Below are 24,828 nucleotides of genomic sequence, written 5' to 3'. Positions count from 1 at the left end.
AAGGGGGCAACTTCCACCCCTGTGAATGACGAACCCTACAATAGCCAGTGTCCAGTTTAACCTCTAACAATAGTGTCGTGCTAAAACTACCAATTGGCCATTGACAATGATTATATCACGTTCACAGAAAACCATGCAAGTATACGAATCGAATCTCTCTCTTGAATCACTCCCCTCCCTCTCTCGTTTATATCGATCGATATTCGAGGGTAAATCGAGGAAACGTACCTTGTGCGACGTAAACAAATCCGATGGAAACGATTGCAGAATGCACGTGTTACTTGTATAGCGGGGATGTATTGGAAAAAGTCACATTTTAGAGTTGAAGCCCTCCTGCTTCGTTTGCGTTTACACTTTCCACCCACATTCCCACGGCTGTGGATCAGCTCTGCGCCCCCGACCGAATTATTCAACTCTCTCCTGGGTTAGGAAGGTGATAAAACTGTGTTCAACCCTCTCCTGGGTTAGGAAGGTGATAAAACTGTGTTCAACCCTCTCCTGGGTTAGGAAGGTGATAAAACTGTGTTCAATGCTCTCCCGGGTTAGGAAGGTGATAAAACTGTGTTCAACCCTCTCCCGGGTTCGGAACCAGACAGAGAACACTCTGTATTCCACCGTACCTTTTCTCTTCTGGTAACTGTCCCGATTTGACACGCCAGAAGGGAGACGCACTCAGAATGGCAGAATTGGGTTACAGTTGTCGTTTCTCCTAAATCCTTTGTTCAATGGTGCGTTTCCCCAACGAACCCCCTTTTGTGATGAATAAATTAGGAATAATCTAAATAAATAAAAGACACGAATGCAACTTTAATATCCCCGCTGTTCACAAAATATCGTGCGTTAAATCCAGACGGATTCCCTGTCACTGCTGCGCACCTTTACACTGTTCACTGCCCGGGTCGAGGCTCAACTCCCCCTGCTGCACATCTCGTGACTGACTGCATCAACGTGTATGACAGTTTGGAGCTCTGCAAAACACGCGTCATTTTAATCCCTCTTTGAACAGCCAGCGAACATGACAGCAACGGGAGAAACCACAATCTACTCACTTCACTGCACTCCGTCCTCCCTCTCTCTCTATCTCTCTCACTCTCTCCAGTCCGCTTCTGCTCTGTAGGCAGTCCTATATTCTCCCCTCCAACAAATTGGTGTGCTGACCGCGGGTTTTCGCGTTAATTCCTCTTTAGCACCACGTCCATACACCTTTCACCCAAATCTGTCTATTGGCCGGCGATTCAGTACACTCTATTTCGGATTCAAATTGAAATGATAATCCGTGGTTCATTTACGGTTCTTGGCATCAAGTTCTTCCCTTCCACATTCGGTCTGTGGTTGGTTCGGAGCTATGAGTATAACGGTGTTGTGATGCTGGTTTCTCCTTCTGCTTGAGCACGCGCGTCCTCAGCCCTTCGATTCGATCTATTCAGGGAGGCGTGAAGTGAGTGGCACATAACCCGCCCCGTGCCAGACCTGCGCAGCCTACTATGAGCGCAATCAACCCACTAGGATTGGGGGGTGATCTGTTGTTGTTACCCCTCTACACCGCCTGAAATTGTATCCAACTGCTTCTGCTCGGGATATTGCCTCTTCACCGATATCCCGCGTAACCAGCGGGTTAGTCAGATACCGCTGCTCTGCTTCGGAGGACAATTTGAGTAACAGTCACATTGATTTCTGTCCAGAGAGTCGCGCCTTCGTAATCCTCGTAATCACAGCCTATCTGTCAATATCCCCGTGCCATTATCACACAGACAGAAGATAATAGAAAAACGCTGCATTCGTTAAAGCATGGAGACTTTGTTGTCTGCTCTAACGTTCCAATGGGATTGTATTTAATCTAAGATTTGGAGTATTAGTGCAGGAAACTCTTTGGCCGTCCTGACCTGGCCCCAGGCCCAATTCTTTAGCATGACCATGGAGGTGATGGACGTAATGACAACACAGACACAGATCGGACACACTGACATACACACACTTAGACACCTAAATGCAGACACACTCGCACACACGGGTTTAAAGTACGTGCACACACATGCACACACACACACACCATTAACATGTGCATTGCATGTTAAACAAATGCTCAGAGCTGTAACTCACTTGAGCTCTATATGCAAACTCATATAGGCTCGCTGATTCTCTCTCGCTGACTGATGTGACAATAGAGTGACCTCATTGTGTTAATGAGGCAGCCATGTGCATCACACACACACACACACACACACACTAGTATGCACCTTGAGGCAACCATATGGAGCTGTGGCTGAAGACAGGGGCCTAACCTGACAGGTGCAGTCTAGGAGAGTGACAGGAGGGAGGGAAGGGGGGGGGGGGATAGGGGTGAGAGGTGAACGTTTCACCCCAGTGAGAGGGGCTCACTGCAGCCTGAGGTGAAAAGGAGTACTCTCAGATTACAGATGTTACCCTCAGTTAAATGTCACTCATATTCATTACCATCATCTGGGGTGTATTCATTAGGCACCAAACAGAAGAAAACGGACTGAAACAGAGAGGGACTATCTGGACTTGTCCAATAAGATACGTTCCTTTTGATTTTCTGTTGCAAAACATTTTAAAACGTAAGGCACTGAACCCTAATTTGCTCCAGGGGCACCTTACTACTATGGCTGACCCTGTAAAACAACACGTCACTGCACCAATCCGATGTATGTGACAATAATTCTAAAATATATATAATAATAATATAAAATAAATAAATATGACCCCCTTTGTTATAGCGTTTCCTTCCAGTCAAATTACTTAAAAAATATCAAATATGATATACACTGAGTGTACAAAACATTAAGAACGCCTGCTCTTTTCATGACAGACTGACCAGGTGAATCCAGGTGAAAGATATGATCCTTTATTGATGTCACTTGTTAAATCCACTTCAATCAGTGTAGATGAAGGGGAGTAGATGGGTTAAAGAAGGATTGTTAAACCTTGAGACAATTGAGACATGGATTGTGTATGTGTGCCATTCAGAGGGTGAATGGGCAAGACAAAAGATTGAAGTGCCTTTGAATGGGGTATGGTAGTAGGAGCCAAGCGCACCAGTTTGAGTGTGTCAAGAACTGCATACTGCTGGGTTTTTCATGCTCAACCGTTTCCTGTGTATATCAAGAATGGTCCACCACCCAATGGATATCCAGCCAACTTGACACAACTGTGGGAAGCATTGGAGTCAATATGGGCCAGCATCCCTGTGGAACGCTGTTGACACCTTGTAGAGTCCAATCCCGACAAATTGAGGCTGTTCTGAGGGCAAAAGGGGGTGCAACTCAATATTAGGAAGGTGTTCCTAATGCTTTGTACACTCAGTGTATTATTTCATCACTTCAACATTGCAAATGAGTATATCTATAAGTCATATAGATACAGATATTGCTCAGTGTAAGAAGATGTTGTGTAATACTGTAAAATTCTATGTGGTTCTAGGAAGTGCATGTTGCAGCAGGGTCTCGCAGGCTAGGTGTCCATATGGCTCCCTACATTAGGTGATTAAAGGTGTTAGAGTCAACAAGCTCTCACAGTCTCTCGTCAGATTAGACATTCATCCATTACCACTTTAAGAATCATTCTTTTTTAGGCTTTGCCAATGCATTGATATTCAAATGATTATTACATTCTAAAATATGTGAGAATAATGTGGACATTGCCTGACTAAATAGATCAGACACAGGCAATTTATAAATGGTCTGTCTTGGCTGATGAGACAGTGGATTGCGCAGTGAGATGGAACAATGTCATAGCTTTAGCCAGTGGTAAATTGTGGATTATAAAACGGGTGGGTCTAATCCTGAATGCTGATTGGTTAAAACTGCAATCCAGCTGGTGTCTATTCTCCAAGTTACCACCTTAAAATGCCTATTTCCTCTGTTCCATCTGACTGCGCAATCCATTGTCTCATCAACCTAGCCAGGCAATTTATAATCTGATCTCCACTATAAAAAGCATCTAGACATTATCTCAGGTGAAATTGTGTCTCATTAGCTCATTGTTATGGATGTATCCAAATAAATGTCACTAGAAAACAACACCTGTGCAAATATATCCTCCAAACTGGCATTATCACTTAAAGAGACACCGGCTGGAATGCGGTTTTAACCAATCAGCGGCCAGGATCAGACCCACCCATTGTATATCTTAAGGAAATAAGGGCCGACACAGTGGTTCTAGGCGGAGCCCCACCTGCCCCAAATGACTGGTCCCCATTACCTTCAAAGAATGAACTCTGCGCTATGGCTGGGGCTCAGCTCTGCCTTGTCCCGCTGCGTCGGCCATTATTTGAGCCACACATTTGAGCCCCATTATTTGAGCCCCACATTTTTAACACAAAAAAAATATACATCAAAATATTTTTTGGGGGTGGGGAGGCTTGCCTGTTTTGCATGTTTTTGTTGTCTGTTTATATGTCTCCTTTATTTATCCTACGGTTCTGACTTACGTGTACAGGGAGAACACTGTAAGAATGTCCCATGCTCTGAATTCTGTCGCTGTACATAATGGCGCTAGAGGAGATGGCTGCTGTTTTACGGTCTCCTAACCAATTGCGATATTGTGTGAGTTTTTTTCACTTTGTTTGTAACTTATTTTGTACATAATGTTTCTGCGACTGTCTCTTATGACCAAAAAGAGCTTCTAGATATCAGGACAGGGATTACTCACCTCTTACCGGATGAAGACGTTTTCTTTAAAGAGTCGGACATGAAGGATTTACTTCAGACATCCGACAAGGCCCAAATCCCTGTGATTCGCATGAGAAAGAGACAGAGATATCGGGGACGTAGGGCGGGGATGCTTGTAAGGTTTTGACGGCAAGTGGGTAATCTGCCTCTACCATCAGTCCTGTTAGCCAATGTACAGTCATCGGATAACAAAATAGACAAACTACGATCACGAATATCCTACCAACAGGACATTGAAAACTGTAATATCTTATATTTCACTGAGTCGTGGCTGAATGACGACATGAATAACATACAGCTGGCGGGTTTTATGCTGCATCGGCAAGATAGAACAGCCGCCTCCGGTAAGACAATGGGTGGCAGTTTGCAAACAACATATTTGTAAACAACAGCTGGTGCACAAAATCTAATAGTAAGGAATTCTCAAGGTTTTGCTCACCTGAGGTAGAGTATCTCATGATAAACTGTAGACCACACTATTAACCAATAGAGTTTTCATCTGTATTCTTTGTACCATCACAAATCGATGCTGGCACTAAGACCGCACTCAATGAGCTGTATACGGCCATAAGCAAACAGGAAAACACTCATCCAGAGGCGGCGCTCCTAGTGGCCGGGGACTTTAATGCAGGGAAACTTAAATCCGTTTTACCTCATTTCTATCAGCATGTTAAATGTGCAACCAGAGGGAAAAAACTCTAGACCACCTTTACTCTACACACAGAGACACGTACAAAGCTCTCCCTCACCCTCCATTTGGCAAATCTGACCATAGTTCCATCCTACTGATTCCTGCTTACCAGCAAAAACTAAAGCAGGAAGCACCAGTGACTCGGTAAATAAAGAAGTGGTCAGATGACACAGATGCTAAGCTACAGGACTGTTTTGCTAGCACAGACTGGAACATGTTCCGCGATTCTTCTGATGGCATTGATGAGTACACCACATCAGTCACTGGCTTTATCAATAAGTACATCAATGAAATCATCCCCAAAGTGACTGTACGTTGTTGTGGAATAATCAGAATTTGTTGGTAACATAGGTAAGATGTTTTATATTCATCATATGTTTGTAAGTTACTTCTCATCAAGAATGTTATTTTTGTATAATACTGTGGCAGGGTTGCAGTTATCTGTTCTATGTCAAGACTAAGTTGCATGGGCTGCCGAGAGGGGAGAGGTCAAAGTGTCATCATGTGTAAACATATCTTTTGCTCCACTGTGTCTGTGCCAGTCACTCCCTACTTTTCCCATCGGGGAGAGGAGGATGGCAGTGTCTGGAATCATTCTATCCTCTCCGTGAGTTTGTCCAGGATTGGTTGTATTTAGAATTGGTTGTATCTAAATGACTATTTGATATATGCCTGTTGATATGGAGGGTTGGTTTATGGTTTCGGGGTTTGAGAAAGGAGACAAAGCTGAATGATTTTTTATGTCTATGCTGTCTGACTATGTGTGTTCTTTGCTATTAAAGCATCTCAGTTGCAATGTAGGGGGGCTCTCAGAGAATTCATTGATAGACACTGAATTGCCTGAGAGTCACAGGGTTGTGATAGAGCTCATATAATTAAAGATGGACTTTGATAACTAACTCTGACTTGTGTGTGGTTTGCGCTCATGATTAGGTAAATAGAGGAAATTTCCACGACAACATACATACCCCAAACATAAGCTATGGATTACAGGCAACATCCACACTGAGCTAAAGGGTAGAACTGCCGCTATCAAGGAGCGGGACTCTAACCCGGAAGCTTATAAGAAATCTCGCTATACCGTCCGACAAACCATCAAACAGGCAAAGCGTCAATACAGGACTAAGATTGCATCAAACTCCACCAGCTCCGACGCTCATCAGTTGTGGCAGAATTTGCAAACTATTACAGACTACAAAGGGAAGCACAGCCACGTGCTGCCCAGTGACACGAGCCTACCAGACGAGCTAAATTACTTCTATGCTCGCTTCGAGGCATGCAACACTGAAGAACGCATTAGAGCATCAGCTGTTCCGGACGACTGTGTGATCACGCTCTCCGTAGCTGATATGAGCAACATTCACAAGGCCACAGGACCAGACGGATTACCAGGACGTGTACTCTGAGCATGCGCTGAGCAAATGGCAAGTGTCTTCACTGAAATGTTCAACCTGTCCCTGATTGAGTCTGTAATACCAACATGTTTCAAGCAGACCACCACAGTTCCTGTGCCCAAGAACACTAAGGTAACCTGCCTAAATGACTACCGACCCATAGCACTCACGTCTGTAGCCATGAAGCGATTTGAAAGGCTGGTCATGGATCACAACAACATTATTATCCCAGAAACCCTAGACCCACTCCAATCTGCATACCGCTCCAACAGATCCACAGATGACGCAATCTCTATTGCACTCCACACTGCCCTTTCCCACCTGGACAAAAGGAGCACCTGTGTGAGAATGCTATTCATTGACTACAGCTCAGCGTTCAACACTATAGTGCCCTCAAAGCTCATCACTAAGCTAAGGACCCCGGGACTAAAAGCCTCTCTCTGCAACTTGATCCTGGACTTCCTGACGGGCCGCCCCCAGGTGGTAAGGGTAGGTAACAACACATCTGCTACGCTGATCCTCAACATGGGGGCCCTTCAGGGGTGCGTACTCAGTCCCCTCCTGTACCCCCTGTTCACGCATGACTGCATGGCCAGGCACGACTTCAACAACACCATCATTAAGTTTGCCGACGACACAAAAGTGGTAGGCCTGATTACCGACAACGTCGAGACAGCCTATAGGGAGGAGGTCAGAGACCTGGCCGTGTGGTGCAAGGATAACGACCTCTCCCTCAACGTGATCAAGACAAAGGAGATGATTGTGATTTCCATTTTTCCAATTGACTGTCGTGTTCAACTATTTGCATTGCTTCAATGCAACAATGTTATCATATCTGGCCAAAAGTGATGCACCAATGCACTTTCCCGAAATGAATTTTCTATGCTGTAGGTTGTATCAATAGTTTCTGCGCTTTGCCTCCATGTTTTAAAATAATTGGAAAATTAAGTGAATATGGTCTGATACACCACGGTTTTCAGCCAACCAGCAATCAGGGCTCGAACCACCCTGTTTATAAGGTCTGATACACCACGGTTTTCAGCCAACCAGCAATCAGGGCTCGAACCACCCTGTTTATAAGGTCTGATACACCACGGTTTTCAGCCAACCAGCAATCAGGGCTCGAACCACCCTGTTTATAAGGTCTGATACACCACGGTTTTCAGCCAACCAGCAATCAGGGCTCGAACCACCCTGTTTATAAGGTCTGATACACCACGGTTTTCAGCCAACCAGCAATCAGGGCTCGAACCACCCTGTTTATAAGGTCTGATATAAGGTCACCACGGTTTTCAGCCAACCAGCAATCAGGGCTCGAACCACCCTGTTTATAAGGTCTGATACACCACGGTTTTCAGCCAACCAGCAATCAGGGCTCGAACCACCCTGTTTATAAGGTCTGATACACCACGGTTTTCAGCCAACCAGCATTCAGGGCTCGAACCACCCTGTTTATAAGGTCTGATACACCACGGTTTTCAGCCAACCAGCAATCAGAGCTCGAACCACCCTGTTTATAAGGTCTGATACACCACGGGTTTCAGCCAATCAGCATTCAGGGCTCAAACCACCCTGTTTATAATAATAGATCTGTGATACCTGTAATCACAACATGACAGTCCCTTTACTAAAGGAAGACACCAGTATATCAGTCACACATTGAAATAACATGACAGTCCCTTTACTAAAGGAAGTGTCACGGTCGATGAAAGGAGCGGACCAAGGTGCAGCGTGGTGAGCGTACATGTTCTTTAATTAACAAAAGACGCAGAACAAAACAATACACACTACAAAAAAAAAACGTGAAGCTTAAGGCTAAATTCCATAAAGAAAGTCAACTTCCCACAAACACAGGTGGGAAAAAGGCTATCTAAGTATGGTTCCCAATCAGAGACAACGACAGACAGCTGTCCCTGATTGAGAACCATACCCGGCCAAAACATGGAGACAGAAAATCATAGAAACACAAAACATAGAAATGCCCACCCTAACTCACGCCCTGACCAAACCAAAATAGAGACATTAAAAGGATCTCCAAGGTCAGGGCGTGACAGGAAGAAACCAGTAAATTGTACTGTACAGTACATTTATGTCTTAAAGTTGATTATTCTTCCCTAACACAACGCAGACTGTATTGCAATTTAAATATAAGCACTTGTGAGCAGCATATGCCTTGTATAATATAAGCCATTTAGCAGTCATTTTTATCCTAAGCGACTTACAGTCATGCGTGCGTACATTTTGGGTTTGGGTGGCCCCGGGAATTGAACCAACAATCCTGGCATTGCAGTGCCATGCTCTACTAACCAAGCCCTACCTTGTGCAGGCGTTCTTTCTTTATTCATAATATCTGTTATACATAGTCCTCTCAAAGACACTTTGGTACCTCTCATTTTAATATCTCTGTCTCTCTTTCTCTCGCTCTCTCGCTCTCTCGCTCGCTCTCGTGTGAACTCTGGCTCCTCTAAGCTCATTTCCTCTGACACCTCCACCTGGCAGTCAGGGCTCTCCCCGTCACCCTGCTGTGCCCCAGGCTGGCACTGCCATCCATTCCCATGCCACTCTCCAACCCCTCCCCTTGGAGGACTCCTCACCACTCCAGGACATGGCCGGGCTTCCTCTCCCCAGGATGCTGGCTCTATCGCTGTGATACACTGAGACGGTTCCTCCAGTCCTGTGTAACACTGAGACAGTTCCCTCAGTCCTGTGTAACACTGAGACAGTTCCCTCAGTCCTGTGTAACACTGAGACGGTTCCCTCAGTCCTGTGAAACACTGAGACAGTTCCCTCAGTCCTGTGAAACACTGAGACGGTTCCCTCAGTCCTGTGTAACACTGAGACAGTTCCCTCAGTCCTGTGTAACACTGAGACAGTTCCCTCAGTCCTGTGTAACACTGAGACAGTTCCCTCAGTCCTGTGTAACACTGAGACGGTTCCCTCAGTCCTGTGTAACACTGAGACAGTTCCCTCAGTCCTGTGAAACACTGAGACAGTTCCCTCAGTCCTGTGTAACACTGAGACAGTTCCCTCAGTCCTGTGTAACACTGAGACAGTTCCCTCAGTCCTGTGTAACACTGAGACGGTTCCCTCAGTCCTGTGTAACACTGAGACGGTTCCCTCAGTCCTGTGAAACACTGAGACGGTTCCCTCAGTCCTGTGAAACACTGAGACAGTCCCCTCAGTTCTGTGTTACACTGAGACGGTTCACTAGTCCTTATTTCTGTTGCTATACAGTATGTTGTCTGTGTGGTTACTATCCACTGTCAGTCCAGCAACAGTTATGTCACTTGGGGATAAATATAATTTATTGAATTGAACTGAATTGAACGGTGCACTGCTCGATGAGACAGCCTAATTAAGGGCTACCCATGACACGTGTTCAGAGAGTCAGAGACACACAGTGGAAGGGTTATATCCAAAGGACGATAGCCAATCCTGGGTTGTATTCATTAGGTAACAAACGGAAGAAAACAGACTGAAACAGGGAGGGATCTGATCTGGTGAGGACAGACAAGCACACCGGTCGCACGCCTGAGCTGTCCTTAATACGAATGTCAGGATGCGAGTCCATGACCTCACATAGGAAGTAATCACTATGACAGGATGCAGACCTGTAAGGCTAGCTGTACAGGAAGAGAGCTAATTTTAAGACTGAATGGTGAGTGGAAGGACACAACATCAACACTCCTCTTAAAAACAGTGGAAGGAAATGACATCCCCTCTCCTCCTTAACACAGTGGAAGGACATGACATCCCCTCTCCTCCTTAATGCAGTGGAAAGACATGACATCCCCTCTCCTCCTTAATGCAGTGGAAAGACATGACATCCCCCTCCTCCTAAACACAGTGGAAAGACATGACATCCCCTCTCCTCCTTAATGCAGTGGAAAGACATGACATCCCCTCTCCTCCTTAATGCAGTGGAAAGACATGACATCCCCTCTCCTCCTTAATGCAGTGGAAAGACATGACATCCCCCTCCTCCTTAACACAGTGGAAAGACATGACATCCCCCCTCCTCCTTAATGCAGTGGAAAGACATGACATCCCCTCTCCTCCTTAACGCAGTGGAAAGACATGACATCCCCTCTCCTCCTTAACACAGTGGAAAGACATGACATCCCCTCTCCTCCTTAACACAGTGGAAAGACATGACATCCCCTCTCCTCCTTAATGCAGTGGAAGGACATGACATCCCCTCTCCTCCTTAATGCAGTGGAAGGACATGACATCCTCACTCCTCCTTAACACAGTGGAAGGACATGACATCCTCACTCCTCCTTAACACAGTGGAAGGACATGACATCCTCACTCCTCCTTAACACAGTGGAAGGACATGACATCCCCACTCCTCCTAAACACAGTGGAAGGACATGACATCCCCTCTATAACAGAGTGGAAGGACATGACATCCCCTCTCCTCCTAAACACAGTGGAATGACATGACATCCCCTCTACAACAGAGTGGAAGGACATGACATCCCCTCCTCCTTAACACAGTGGAAGGACATGACATCCCCCTCCTCCTTAACACAGTGGAAGGACATGACATCCCCCTCCTCCTCCTTAACACAGTGGACGGACATGACATCCCCCTCCTCCTTAACACAGTGGACGGACATGACATCCCCCTCCTCCTTAACACAGTGGACGGACATGACATCCCCCTCCTCCTTAACACAGTGGAAGGACATGACATCCCCCCTCCTCCTTAACACAGTGGACGGACATGACATCCCCCCTCCTCCTTAACACAGTGGACGGACATGACATCCCCCTCCTCCTTAACACAGTGGAAGGACATGGAAGATGGGCTGTTATGGCACTCTGGCAAGAAGGAAAGGTCAGTTACACACATGAACACATAAATGCATGCACACAAACAGTATAGCTTTCATTCTATGTTATCGAATATAAAATAATTGTATTGTCCTTTAAGTTCCTCTTCGTAATTCATTTTACAAGCTTGTATATTATACACACACTAGTCTCCTTCACCAGCCAGATCTCTCTCTATATATGGTAGCACTTAGCCTGGGGACAAGGTTACACACACACACACACACACACACACACACACACACACACACACACACACACACACACACACACACACACACACACACACACACACACACACACACACACACACACACACACACACACACACACACACACACACACACAACCAACAGTGCGTCCTGTCCTGGTGTTTTCTCCTTCTCCCTGCCAGTGAAATGTGTCTACTTGCTGATTGAGGTAAGTAACGTAACCCAGGCTACAGGGCAAGAACAGGGATTATCCTGACATCAGCTGTCTGTGCAGCTCCAGCCCATTCTACAGGCCTTATTGCCATGGTGACTTAAGCCCTCCGGCTGTCGAGAGGTCATGACCTTTAGACATTTAGGGGAGGCCTGCCCTCTGATGCTAATGGCATACACTAAAGGTCAGCTGAGCGTGACCTCATTATGTGCCAATGTACAGGTAACTACTAAAATAAAGGAAACACTTGAGTAAATGAGGGATACAAAGTATATTGAAATCAGGTGCTTCCACATAGGTGTGGTTCCTGAGTTAGTTAAGGAATTAACATCCCATCATGCTAATCTTGGCTAACGTGGCTAGAATAAGGGATCTCCGTAACTTTGAAAGAGGGGTATCTAAGGAGCATAAGGTTTTAAGGTGTGTGTGTGTGTGTCTCAGTCACCAGATATAAACCCAATTGAATACTTATGGGAGATTCTGGAGAGATGCCTGAGACAGTGTTTTCCACCACCATCAACAAAACAACAAATGTTGGAATTTCTCATGAAAGAAGGGTGTCGCCTGCCTCCAACAGAGTCCCAGACACTTGTAGAATCTATGTCAAGGTGCAGTAGCTGTTCTCATGGTGGCCCAACACCCTATTAAGACACTTTATGTTGGTGTTTCCTGTATTTTGGCAGTTACCTGTAGATCTACACACAGGCAGGGAGTAACACACACACACACACACACACACACACACACACACACACACACACACACACACACACACACACACACACACACACACACACACACACACACACACACACACACACACACACACACACACACACACACACACACACAACCTTAATCTGTCCCTCTTCAAAAGCAGCCACATGGACCCTATTACATTCTATCTTCCTTCACAGAGCCTTGAAGAAGGTTATCTGTTAACTGCTCAGGTTGCTCTATGGGGCTGAAGGGGGTCTTAACCCATTAACCCTTTGTGGGTTATGGACAGGTTAGCAGAACAAAGGCCAACTCAGGATGTACTGTTCAATGTCATCCAAACAGAGGCCTGGATAGGGATAGGCAACAACACTGTTTTGATATATCCTCCTGAGTGATTGGATTGTTAGGTAGGATCAATTATAGACTTGACTTGAATGTGATCAATCATTATATACTGAAGATCTGGGCATGTGTGTGTGTTGCGACTGTGTGACTAAACGATTGATTTATGACTAATGTAAAAGTCTAGTAGGCCTGAATAAACAACACCAATGACTGCTCTGTCTCTCTCTTTCTCTCTCTCTCTCATTCTCTCTCTTTCATTTTCTGTCAAGGAGAAGCCTTCATCTGCGTCTGCAGTTCAAATATTTTTTAATTTATACATTTACTGTTTTCAAACAGCTATTGCGTCTGTAGCTTTGAAATAAAAACTGTCCCCCAACCCAACCTCAGACCCAGGCGGTGGCCCACGGAGGAGCAGGGTTACCTCCACACTGCTGCACAGTTACCCAGCCAAGTGAAGTCTGATGCTGTCTGGCATCCTTGGGGCTCCATGTGAGGTGGGCCTCAGCCTGCACCACCTAGCTCAGTGGAGAGCATCATCTCTGGGCCAAGAGTGAGAAATCTAGGGTGGGGGCTGGGTGGTTGGTTAGAGCATGAATGGAGAGAAAGTGAGAGGTGGATATCAGATGGGGATTATGGTATAATCATAGATATGCCATCATAGACTACTGCCCCTCCATTATATCACATGCACAATTGCACGTCCGCACACAAATCAAATGTATTTATAAAGCCCTTCGTACATCAGCTGATATCTCAAAGTGCTGTACAGAAACCCAGCCTAAAACCCCAAACAGCAAGCAATGCAGGTGTAGAAGCACGGTGGCTAGGAAAAACTCCCTAGAAAGGCCAAAACCTAAGAAGAAACTTAGAGAGGAACCAGGCTATGTGGTGTGGCCAGTCCTCTTCTGGCTGTGCCGGGTGGAGATTATAACAGAACATGGCCTAGATGTTCAAATGTTCATAAATGACCAGCATGGTCAAATAATAATAATCACAGGCAGAACAGTTGAAACTGGAGCAGCAGCACGGCCAGGTGGACTAGGGACAGCAAGGAGTCATCATGCCAGGTAGTCCTGAGGCATGGTCCTAGGGCTCAGGTCCTCCGAAAGAAAGAGAGAAAGAGAGAATTAGAGAGAGCATAATTAAATTCACACAGGACACCGGATAGGACAGGAGAGGTACTCCAGATATAACAAACTAGTTAGGATTCTAGCAGCCGTATTTAGCACTAACTGAAGTTCATTCAGTGCTTTATCCGGGTAGCCGGAAAGTAGAGCATTGCAGTAGTCTAACCTAGAAGTGACAAAAGCATGGATGAATTTTTCTGCATCATTTTTGGACAGAAAGTTTCTGATTTATGCAATGTTACGTAGATGGGAAAAAGCTGTCCTTGACACAGTCTTGATATGTTCTTCAAACGAGAGATCAGGGTCCAGAGTAATGCCGAGGTCCTTCACAGTTTTATTTGAGACAACTGTACAACCATTAAGATTAATTGTCAGATTCAACAGAAGATCTCTTTGTTTCTTGGGACCTAGAACAAGCATCTCTGTTTTGTCTGAAAGTTTGCTGCCATCCACTTCCTTATGTCTGAAACACATGCTTCTAGTGAGGGCAATTTTGGGGCTTTACCATGTTTCATTGAAATGTACAGCTGTGTATCATCCGCATAGCAGTGAAAGTTAACATAATGTTTTCGAATGACATCCCCAAGAGGTAAAATATATAGTGAAAACAATAGTGGTCCTAAAACGGAACCTTGAGGAACACCGACATTTACAGTTGATTTGTCAGAGGACAAACCATTCACAGAGACAAACTGATATCTTTCCAACAGATACGATCTAAACCAGGCCAGAACTTGTCCGTGTAGACCAATTTGGGTTTCCAATCTCTCCAAAAGAATGTGGTGATCGATGGTATCAAAACTAGCACTAAGGTCTAGGAGCACGAGGACAGATGCAGAGCCTCGGTCTGATGCCATTAAAAGGTAATTTACCACCTTCACAAGTGCAGTCTCAGTGCTATGATGGGGTCTAAAACCAGACTGAAGCATTTCGTATACATTGTTTGTCTTCAGGAAGGCAGTGAGTTGCTGCGCAACAGCCTTTTCTAAAAATTTTGAGAGGAATGTTAGAGGAATATTTTCTGGGTCAAGGTTTGGCTTTTTCAAGAGAGGCTTTATTACTTCCACTTTTAGTGAGTTTGGTACACACACACACACACACACACACACACACACACACACACACACACACACACACACACACACACACACACACACACACACACACACACACACACACACACACACACACACACACTTTCCCTCTTTGACATAGGACCTCATATACAGGCTCAGACATATTGCAGACAGATAATCCTTACAAAGACAGGGTCATTTGATGTTACCCCGAGCCCCCCAACACACACACACACACATCACATCACACACATCATATCCTCAGCAGGAGACATGGTGGATTTGACACAGCATGTGGCTAGTATAGGGGGTTATGGGGTAGCTAGTGGATTACAGTTTTGTAGGGCAGCAGTCCGATTTATAGTTAAGTACACCGACAGGATAGACCACCAACCTACACATTACCCCTAAACTCTCTCTCTCTCTGAAGATGAGTACAGCTATTTAGATACTGGCTTTGTCCTGAAATGACACCCTATTCCTTTTACAGTGCACTACTTTTACAGACCCTGGTCAAATATAGTGCACTACTTAGGGAATAGGGTGCCATTTGGGGCGTAATCACTGTTAACTATATTCCCCAGCTGTCTCTATCACATTGCAATGTTTTTTTCTGTCAGCTCAAAGTGAGAGCACTTTATATTAAGGGCCATAATCCCACTTCTCTCTGTCACATCAATAACAGACTCTCTCATGTTCCTCCATTCTCACCTTTTCATCAAACCCAGTGAGTCTCATTCCCTAAACCGCTCTCTCTCTCCACCTCCTGTTTCATTCTCTACATTAGAGTTGCCATATTGGGGGAATTTTTTCCATCTTACAATTTGACTACTTTGGCTGTGTTTACAGCCCAATTCTGACATTTTTTACACTAATTGGTCTTTTGACCAATCACATCAGATTTCTTTCACATCAGATCTTCTCAGAGCTAATATGATTGTTCAAAAGACCAATTAGTGAAAGAAATATCATAATTGGGCTGCCTGTGTGAATGCTGCCTTATAGTAGATTTGGTGGGAATTTTGCTCAGTTTCTGTGTGAAAGTCAATTAAATCTGGCAACACTGCTGTGTATCCACCTGAAGTGTCTGCGTTGTTTTCTACACATTCCAGCTGGTGTGTGTGTACCTTTCCCTGCAGGGTTGGGCAGTACTGGTGTGCTTGTCTCAGGACTGCGGTGCGAAAGGATGTGGCAGGGCCAGCACACGGGGCCAGGCACAGGAAGGAAGGAGCTCCACTCAAATTCATCTCTATTGGACAGAGGCTAAAGGAGCTGGGGGCATATTTTGGAGCCAGGAGACATCTCCTAGGAGAATGCCATGGCAACCAGGGCCCCAAAGCAGCGAGGGCCCCCAGGCTTTGGCAGGGGTGTTCCGACTCCCTTTTCAAGTGCCCGATCAAAAGTGTCAGGAAAGGTTCTGTTATTGGCAATTTGGCGTCTCTCCTTTCTTTCCTTTGTCTTTCTTCCCTTGCTCCGCCTCTCTTTCTTGGGTTACACAGGAGGCTGGGAGCTGTCCCGGACCAGGCCGAGGTCGCCAAGGAGGCTGTGAGAAGATGGAGAGTAGTGTCTTTGCAATGGATTGTGGGAAAATGTTGCCAAACAACGCTAGGGGGAATGTGGCTGTGATGGCAGCTTGATATTAGACACAATAGTGAAATGATGTAGCGTCTGTAGCAGTGGGAGTAGAAGTGATCATTCTAGACTCAAATGCCAGCTATTACAGATAAGATCACAAAATCTGTCTGTGTGAGTCTCCTGCTTCTTGCTAGATTGCTCTCGGCATGCAAGTAAAAGTCCTTTACACCATCAGGAAAAGCAGTGGTTCTGATCCATATAAGACCTTTGAGAAGGTGCGGGAGATCAAAGTAGGCTACAGTTGACGGCATTGCAAAGTTATAGACGGCTTCACTCGTCGTCATTGTGACACATTTACTTTGACGGGGATGTTCCTTAATGCGCTGCAGAACATTGACCCATATTCCTCAGTAATTCATTAAACTGACACCAGATCAGAGGTGAACTTTTATTAATACATTCTTAGTAAAGTGATTAACATTAAAAGGTATACAGTGCAATTACCAACCCTTCTCTCCAAGAAAAGAACATCAGTTAAGAGTAAGACAAGAGCAACAGAACACGCATGCTGCATTATTTAATGTTCCCCTAGTCTATCTGCAGTCAGCCAGGTACTATATTTGGTAGGACATGATACAATAGTATTTTAATGAAAAGACCGCCACCTTGTGGGATAAACAGAGAACTACACAGATGTGGGTTGTGTTCATTAGGGCAGTGGTTCCCAACCCTTTTCGCTAACTGTACCATCAACAGAATTTAGCTTTGCCTAGAGAACCCCTGAAATACCCCCGCACGTACATTTTACCAGTAAGCTTATGGTCTCATGAGTCTTCTCAAGTATCCCCAACTCATATACTATACGATAGGTGGAAATCAACTTATAGGCCTAATTATTATTTTGAAAAATTAAAAGACAACGGATAATTTAAGCAAAAGACATCAGCCAATACGGACAACCAGACCCTTCCAATGAAAAAGGACCTAAGATAAGAGTACGGTATGTTACACAAACGGAATGCATCTCAATTTCCCCCATTTTCTCCGGCCCTCTCTTTACGTTGTGTTTTCCCTCCTTCATCATGCTCCCTGTTCAGCTGTCTTCCCTCCCTCCTCTTCTCCTCCCACATGATCCCTATCCCTTTCCAACTCTATCCAATATTACAATATCCTCCATTTATTTATTTCCTTGACAGTGTCACCTCCGTTCTCCCCGTCTTGTCTTCCCTAATTCCTATCCATTTAAGCCTTTGTCCAATACCATCAACCCTCACAATTATTCTCCTAACCCCCTCAACCTCTCCCTCTCTTCCCTGTACCCTCCCTCCCCCTGATCACTACCCCTGAATCCCAAACCCCTAGTCCCTAGCCACAAAGCACTTATATAGATCTGAGATGATTGGACCGGTATAAGCAATATGGTGGTAGCTCCATCTGGCCTTCTGATAGGCCAGACGGGAATTGGTGCCATATAGCTTAAAGGACATCTTTCCAATCCTCTCAGATCTACCCTACTGCATAGGGGGTGGGGACTAGGGGTTGATTTGGGATTCAGAGCCCCCTTAGCGTGAGTCCATGAGGGGCTGCAACCAGAGCAGGAAACGGGACACCTTCTGGTAGATGTAACCCTGACTACAGTCTGCCCCTGCTGGTCTGGAGACTACCCCGGTCAGATAGAACACCTCCCTGTGGAGAGATAGGATGGGACTCCCCGGCCCCAGGATGCAGTCACCCTTGGGTCTCACCGTCGTACAGCCCATCTTGTTGGTGACCAACCCCGGGTGCCTCTCCACACACTGGGGCAAACGCTCATATGCCAGGTGGTTGAGAGTGAGCGGGCCTTGGACCTCCGTGGCGTCCACGGGGTCCTTCCAGCCAGTGACCACGGCCGGATACTCGCCAGTCATCAGGACGACCTCTGCAAAGTCACGTTCGGGCAGGCAGGCAGCGACCACATGTTTCTTATAGACGATGCGCTCGCGGAGCTCGAGGACGGCCAGGTCGTTGTCAGGGCGACCAGGTACGTAGCGGGGGTGGACGTGGACGACTTGGACATAGAGCGTCTGTTCGCCATCTTCAGATGCGGTTAGGCGCTTGCCTGGGAGGGGAGGGACGAAGTACTCAAAATCAATGAAGGAACACATACTGTAAAGCAAATCAAAAACATACCCTCGCACACACACGCAGGAATGAATGCACACATGTACACACACACACCACTTCCACCACCAGTGGAGCCTGAGCCTGTAGACTGGACATGATGCCCCATGATGAGCACTCACCGACAGCCACCTGGAAGTTGACGTATTTCTGGGCACACTGGGCTGTAGTTAGAACCAGGTTCTCCTTCAGAATGACACCACTACAGAACCCTACAGACTCTGTACTCTTCAGAACGGCCTGCACAATGACAACACAACAGTTACAATATACAGCATGATGACACCGCAAAATACATGATCACAACTATGGGAATATTGGGTTAGTGTGCTGCAGCTTTGATAGTGAGGGGTTGACTTCAGGAGAAAAATGAATCTGACAGCATAGTAGTGCCTGTCAGTGGACAGTGTGTACCTAGTTTGAAGTGTGTGTGTGTGTGTGTGTGTGTACCTCGTAGTGGTGTGTGTTTTCCTACCTGCCAGGGACACTCTCCAGAGTTGCAGGCTAGTCCCTCAAAGTTGCTGGCGATGTTGGTTGACTGTCTCTTTGTCCACTGGCTTAGGCTGTTCACCTTCCCACAGGGGAATGTCACTGAGAGAGGGATGGAGGGAGAATTACTGAGTATAGTTTAATATAGTACAGTTTAGTATCTAGTATAGCATAGCATTAGCCTCGTACGAACCATCCTGATCTCGCAAGCTTACATTCTGTTTCACTATCCGCTAGCGAGATCAGGATGTTGCGTATGAGGCTAGAGTATCATAGTACAGTACAGAATCACTTAACATATAGGATAGCATAGTATAGTATAGCATAGTAGTATATGGTGACTGACCTGCAGGGATACACTTCACCCTCTCCTTCTCCTCTAGTTTCCAGCCACGGGCACAGGAACACTCATAGGACTGGTATCCTGGCTTACAGAACTGACTGCAGCCCTTGGTCTTGTCCAACATACACACTGTCTGATCTACAATCACACACAGAGAGAAAGACAGAGAAAGGTGGAGAGGCTTCTTCACTGTTGACGTTTTTTACAACATGAGTTCCCCACCAACTCGGTGTTGGGTCCTTCACGTCTCTCACCTGTCTCACAGTGGACTCCAAAGAAGCCTGACTTGCAGACACAGTCGTATCCCCCCACGCTGTCTGAGCACATGGCTCCGTTCTTACACGGCTTCTCTGCACACTGGTCCCCATCTGTACACACACAGGGTTAACAACACAGCCAGTCAAATGGTACATTCAGTAATACAAGACACATGTTCTTGGGTGAAGCTATTTTAACTGTCACACCAAATCACATGGATTTCAACTGAGTGGTAACCCAAAATACTAAGTACTCTGATATGTTCCAAGAGAACGTCAGTCAAAATCATTACACTTACCTATGTAGACTGACCAGAAGATATCCTGAAAGATCAAAACAAAGTCCACTGTCAGTTTGATTCAAAATGTCTACAGAATCATCACAAGTCCACTGTCAGTTTGATTCAAAATGTCTACAAAATCATCAGAAGTCCACTGTCAGTTTGATTCAAAATGTCTACAGAATCATCACAAGTCCACTGTCAGTTTGATTCAAAATGTCTACAAAATCATCAGAAGTCCACTGTCAGTTTGATTCAAAATGTCTACAAAATCATCAGAAGTCCACTGTCAGTTTGATTCAAAATGTCTACAAAATCATCAGAAGTCCACTGTCAGTTTGATTCAAAATGTCTACAAAATCATCAGAAGCAAGAAGATAGATTTAAAAAAGGAGATGAGTGGAGAGAAGCAAGGAAAGGAGGAAGGTTTGGAGGTTGTTAAAGAGGATGTCTGAGGTGAGAAAAGGAAGGATGAGCTGAAGGAGGTGAGGAAAGGAAGGATGAGCTGAAGGAGGTGAGGAAAGGAAGGATGAGCTGAAGGAGGTGAGGAAAGAAGGGAATCTAATAGAGGGAGGTGTGAGGAAAGAAATCTGTTCAGTGGGAAGAGGGAGCATTGGCCCACCGTGCGGTAGGAGTCCTGGAAGATCTCCCTGGCCTCCTCGTAGTTGCAGACCTCCTCCAGACACTCCCTCTCCAGGTTGGCAGGGAGCAGGCTCTCCTCGTTGCCCACGTTGGCCCTCTTCTGGCGGGATAAGGTGATCACTTCACTGGCATCCTGCTTGTCCAGGAACACTGGGGGGGGGAAATTGGGAGATTTTAGTTGTTGTACTTTTGATACTCTTTCACAAAAATATATTTTTTTTATCTCAATGGATAGTCTATTTTTCATATAACCTGATTCCACTTAAAATTTAGGTCACACATTTGAAAATAGTTTAATACAGTTTCTCGGCCTAAATCTGTCAAATCTATGTAGTAGAGTACAAAAGTAACATTCTTTGTTACTAATTAACTAAGGCCTAAACCCAGTGCCAAAAAAGCACAGAATTACACCAATAGACCTAAACACTCTTCACACAGTACCTTTGACTCTACGGATCCACACTCCCAAAAAAGGTCTCAGATTCCATTAAGAATGTAGCCTAATGCCTCCATGACAAACTATCCTTGTCTAATGTCATCCTGCCCCTTCCCATGTCCTGTCTAGTGGATAAACAGGCCCCTTCACTGTCTCGGTGTCCTGTCTAGTGGATAAACAGGCCCCTTCCCTGTCCTGGTGTCCTGTCTCCTGGATAAACAGGCCCCTTCCCTGTCCTGGTGTCCTGTCTCCTGGATAAACAGGTCCCTTCCCTGTCCTGGTGTCCTGTCTTCTGGATAAACCGGTCCCTTCCCTGTCCTGGTGTCCTGTCTACTGGATAAACCGGTCCCTTCCCTGTCCTGGTGTCCTGTCTAGTGGATAAACAGGCCCTTTCCCTGTCCTGGTGTCCTGTCTACTGGATAAACAGACCCCTTCCCTGTCTTGGTGTCCTGTCTAGTGGATAAACAGGCCCCTTCCCTTCCCTGTCCTGGTTTCCTGTCTAGTGGAATAACAGGCCCCTTCCCTGTCCTGGTGTCCTGTCTAGTGGATAAACAGGACACTTCCCTTCCCTGTCCTGATGTCCTGATGTCCTGGTGTCCTGGTGTCCTGTCTAGTGGAATAACAGGCCCCTTCCCTGTCCTGGGGTCCTGTCTAGTGAATAAACAGGCCCCTTCCCTGTCCTGGTGTCCTGTCTAGTGGATAAACAGGCCCCTTCCCTGTCCTGGTGTCCTGTATAGTGGATAAACAGGCCCCTTCCCTGTCCTGGTGTCCTGTATAGTGGATAAACAGGCCCCTTCCCTTCCCTGTCCTGGTGTCCGGTCTAGTGGAATAACAGGCCCCTTCCCTGTCCTGGTGTCCTGTATAGTGGATAAACAGGCCCCTTCCCTTCCCTGTCCTGGTGTCCTGTCTAGTGGATAAACAGGCCCCTTCCCTTACCTGTCCTGGTGTCCTGTCTAGTGGATAAACAGGCCCCTTCCCTTACCTGTCCTGGTGTCCTGTCTAGTGGATAAACAGGCCCCTTCCCTTCCCTGTCCTGGTGTCCTGTCTAGTGGATAAACAGGCCCCTTCCCTGTCCTGGTGTCCTGTCTAGTGGATGTGAGTTCCTCCTTTCAATGTTAAGAGCTTTGGAACCCAGTGAGCCCCTAAATAATACATTTTCATTACTGGCTGGATTGGCCATTCAGGGAAAATAACCATCCAAGGAAAGTCCCTCTGTGCCCTTTTGTTGGGGCGGCAGGAAGCCTAATGGTTAAGTGTGTTGGGCCAGAATCCGAAAGGTCGCTGGTTTGAATCCCCGAGCCAACTAGGTGATAAATATGTCGAAGTGCCCTAGAGCAAGGTAAATAACCCTACTGTAATTACTCCTGTAAGTCGCTCTGCATAAGAGCATCTGCTAAATGACTAACATGTCAAATGTGTTGCTCAGGGCCACCAGCCAGCAGCATCGTGTCCCTGGTCCCTTACCTGTCTTGGTGTTTTTAGTGTCTAGTCTGGCCGTCACAGCTCCCAGTAGCAGTAAGGAAAGCAGGGTGGCAGTGGTGGCTAGGGAGCCCATGGTGGCAGCTAGAGGACAGTCTGTCTGAGTCTGTCTGGCTGTTTGTCTGTCTAATCCTGTCAGATCACCTCAGCAGAGTTCAAAGTTCACACCTAAAAACAACAAGGACCAGAGTTCAGAGATTCCCACATTCTGACATAGACATCACAGATGACATAATTTTCTGTCAGGATGAGCTTCAAAGAGGAGGGTCATTTTATGTGCAGGATCAGAGTAACCTACAAAACAAGAGGATGAAGACTAATTGTTGTGAGTGTTGTTAAAAGCTTTTGGATCTTGGGATCATCATTAACATCTTAAACTTCAGTCTTGCAGCTTCCTCTCTCTATATATATATAAAATACCTCAAAATCAACAACCTGTTTGTTTAATAGAGTTAAGACATCAAATGATCCCATCAGAACAGTGACAATGCATTTTCTAAAGAACCCCCGGACTTGGTTACAATGCTGCCATCGTGTGGTATTATACCCAGTTTATTGTTGTTTCATCCATTTCCAATCATAAACAACAAAGAGGGATAACATCAAACACCCAAAACAAACTAGATTCATTCGTATTAAGCCTAGTCAAATAGTTAGTTTAATAGATTGGCTGTAACAGAACAAACAGGCCTGTGTGTTTATATTTAGTCCAACATGAATATGAACTGGTTTCATGTTGTGAATGATGCTGCTGTCGTCTATAAAACAACATACGACACGACCAGACTAATCTGACATGATGCTGTAAAAGCTTGGGCTACCACAAACTGCTAAAAACATACGAATGTATGGATCTTAAACGATACTTGAAAATATAGAGGCCTATCATGCATCCACGCTATATTATGCTACCTAAATCGCAACGCGTATCCCATTATTGGAGAGATGGACCGCTATTCAGGGCGCGGCAAAACGCATGATGATTAGAACGGTAAAAAATGCACGGTATAACCTACCGCGTCGGACTTCAGCCGGGGCTTGGGCGGAATGAGAAGGATGACAGAAGCCTGTTCGGTTGGTTCTCTCTCTGGTCCCGACACGCAGTTCACCGTGTGGATCCTCGGCTCTGAGATCGCAATAGAGGTTGACAGCATCACACTCCAATGTTGCTTTTTCAGGCCACTACGACGTGTGTAATCAACCACGTGAGGGCGGTCTTGGATACTTTATTCAAAGCCATTAATACAAATACTGTATGTAGGCTACTATACTGTATTGGTCCGTTCTACTGTAACCCGTTCTACTGTAACCCGATCATGGATTGTTGATGCTACTGTTTGTACTGGCCATTGAGAGGTTTGAAGCAGCCGCCATATTGGTACTCCTGAGAAGGAGCAGTTCTCCAATGCTTCAAGGACAAATTTACATGCATTAGTATTTTTTTCTCTAGTTGGGACAGTAACATTAGTACTCTCTAAAAAAAAATCTTGATTTGTATGTTTAGTTCACATAATATAATTTAAAAGTATGCATTAAGGTGTCTGTAGTAGAATATACATGGCAAAAATGAATGTAAACGTTAATAAATGCATTTCCATAGCTTCCAAAATCGTTTTGTTTTACACTGGAGAAATACAAATTTTACACTGGAGGAGAAATACTAAAATGGCTTCGTAGTTGCTTCAAAACAGCGCCCCCTGTCAGTCATCCAGTGTTTATACACATTGTTAATATTATCCTATGGTTCTATGTAGGCCTCTTCACTGTTGAAGTTGAGACTGGTGTTTTGCGGGTACTATTTAATGAAGCTGCCAGTTGAGGACTTGTGAGGCGTCTGTTTCTCAAACTAGACACACTAAT

The 24,828-nt window shown here is 45.5% G+C and overlaps 2 protein-coding genes across 4 annotated transcripts in view; both read right to left on the bottom strand.

Moving 5' to 3' along the window:
* gprc5ba (G protein-coupled receptor, class C, group 5, member Ba) overlaps window positions 1–1,597 on the bottom strand; it is a 34,523-nt gene extending 32,926 nt beyond the window's left edge. Inside the window, exon 1 of one of the 3 annotated variants that reach the window (XM_042316361.1) lies at window positions 1,050–1,597. The gene's annotated coding sequence lies outside the window, so the exon portion shown is untranslated. Of the gene's footprint in view, window positions 1–228 lie in introns of all 3 variants that reach the window. The other 2 variants (XM_042316360.1, XM_042316362.1) reach the window with 2 other exon arrangements.
* A 15,718-nt stretch (window positions 1,598–17,315) lies between these two features.
* On the bottom strand, window positions 17,316–24,323 carry proza (protein Z, vitamin K-dependent plasma glycoprotein a). Its single transcript, XM_042316352.1, has 9 exons — window positions 23,985–24,323; window positions 22,954–23,136; window positions 21,034–21,203; window positions 20,430–20,454; window positions 20,128–20,241; window positions 19,877–20,011; window positions 19,517–19,632; window positions 19,164–19,281; window positions 17,316–18,979 (listed from the first exon to the last, which is right to left on the bottom strand). The coding sequence occupies exons 2-9, from the start codon at window positions 23,042–23,044 to the stop codon at window positions 18,444–18,446; spliced, it is 1,305 nt and encodes a 434-aa protein (XP_042172286.1). The 5' UTR covers window positions 23,045–23,136; window positions 23,985–24,323; the 3' UTR covers window positions 17,316–18,443.
* Window positions 24,324–24,828: the final 505 nt, after the last annotated feature.

This window comes from Oncorhynchus tshawytscha, unplaced genomic scaffold, assembly GCF_018296145.1.
Source record: "Oncorhynchus tshawytscha isolate Ot180627B unplaced genomic scaffold, Otsh_v2.0 Un_contig_1758_pilon_pilon, whole genome shotgun sequence".
Taxonomy (NCBI): Eukaryota; Metazoa; Chordata; class Actinopteri; order Salmoniformes; family Salmonidae; genus Oncorhynchus; species Oncorhynchus tshawytscha.
This window is presented reverse-complemented; position numbering and strand designations above follow the sequence as displayed.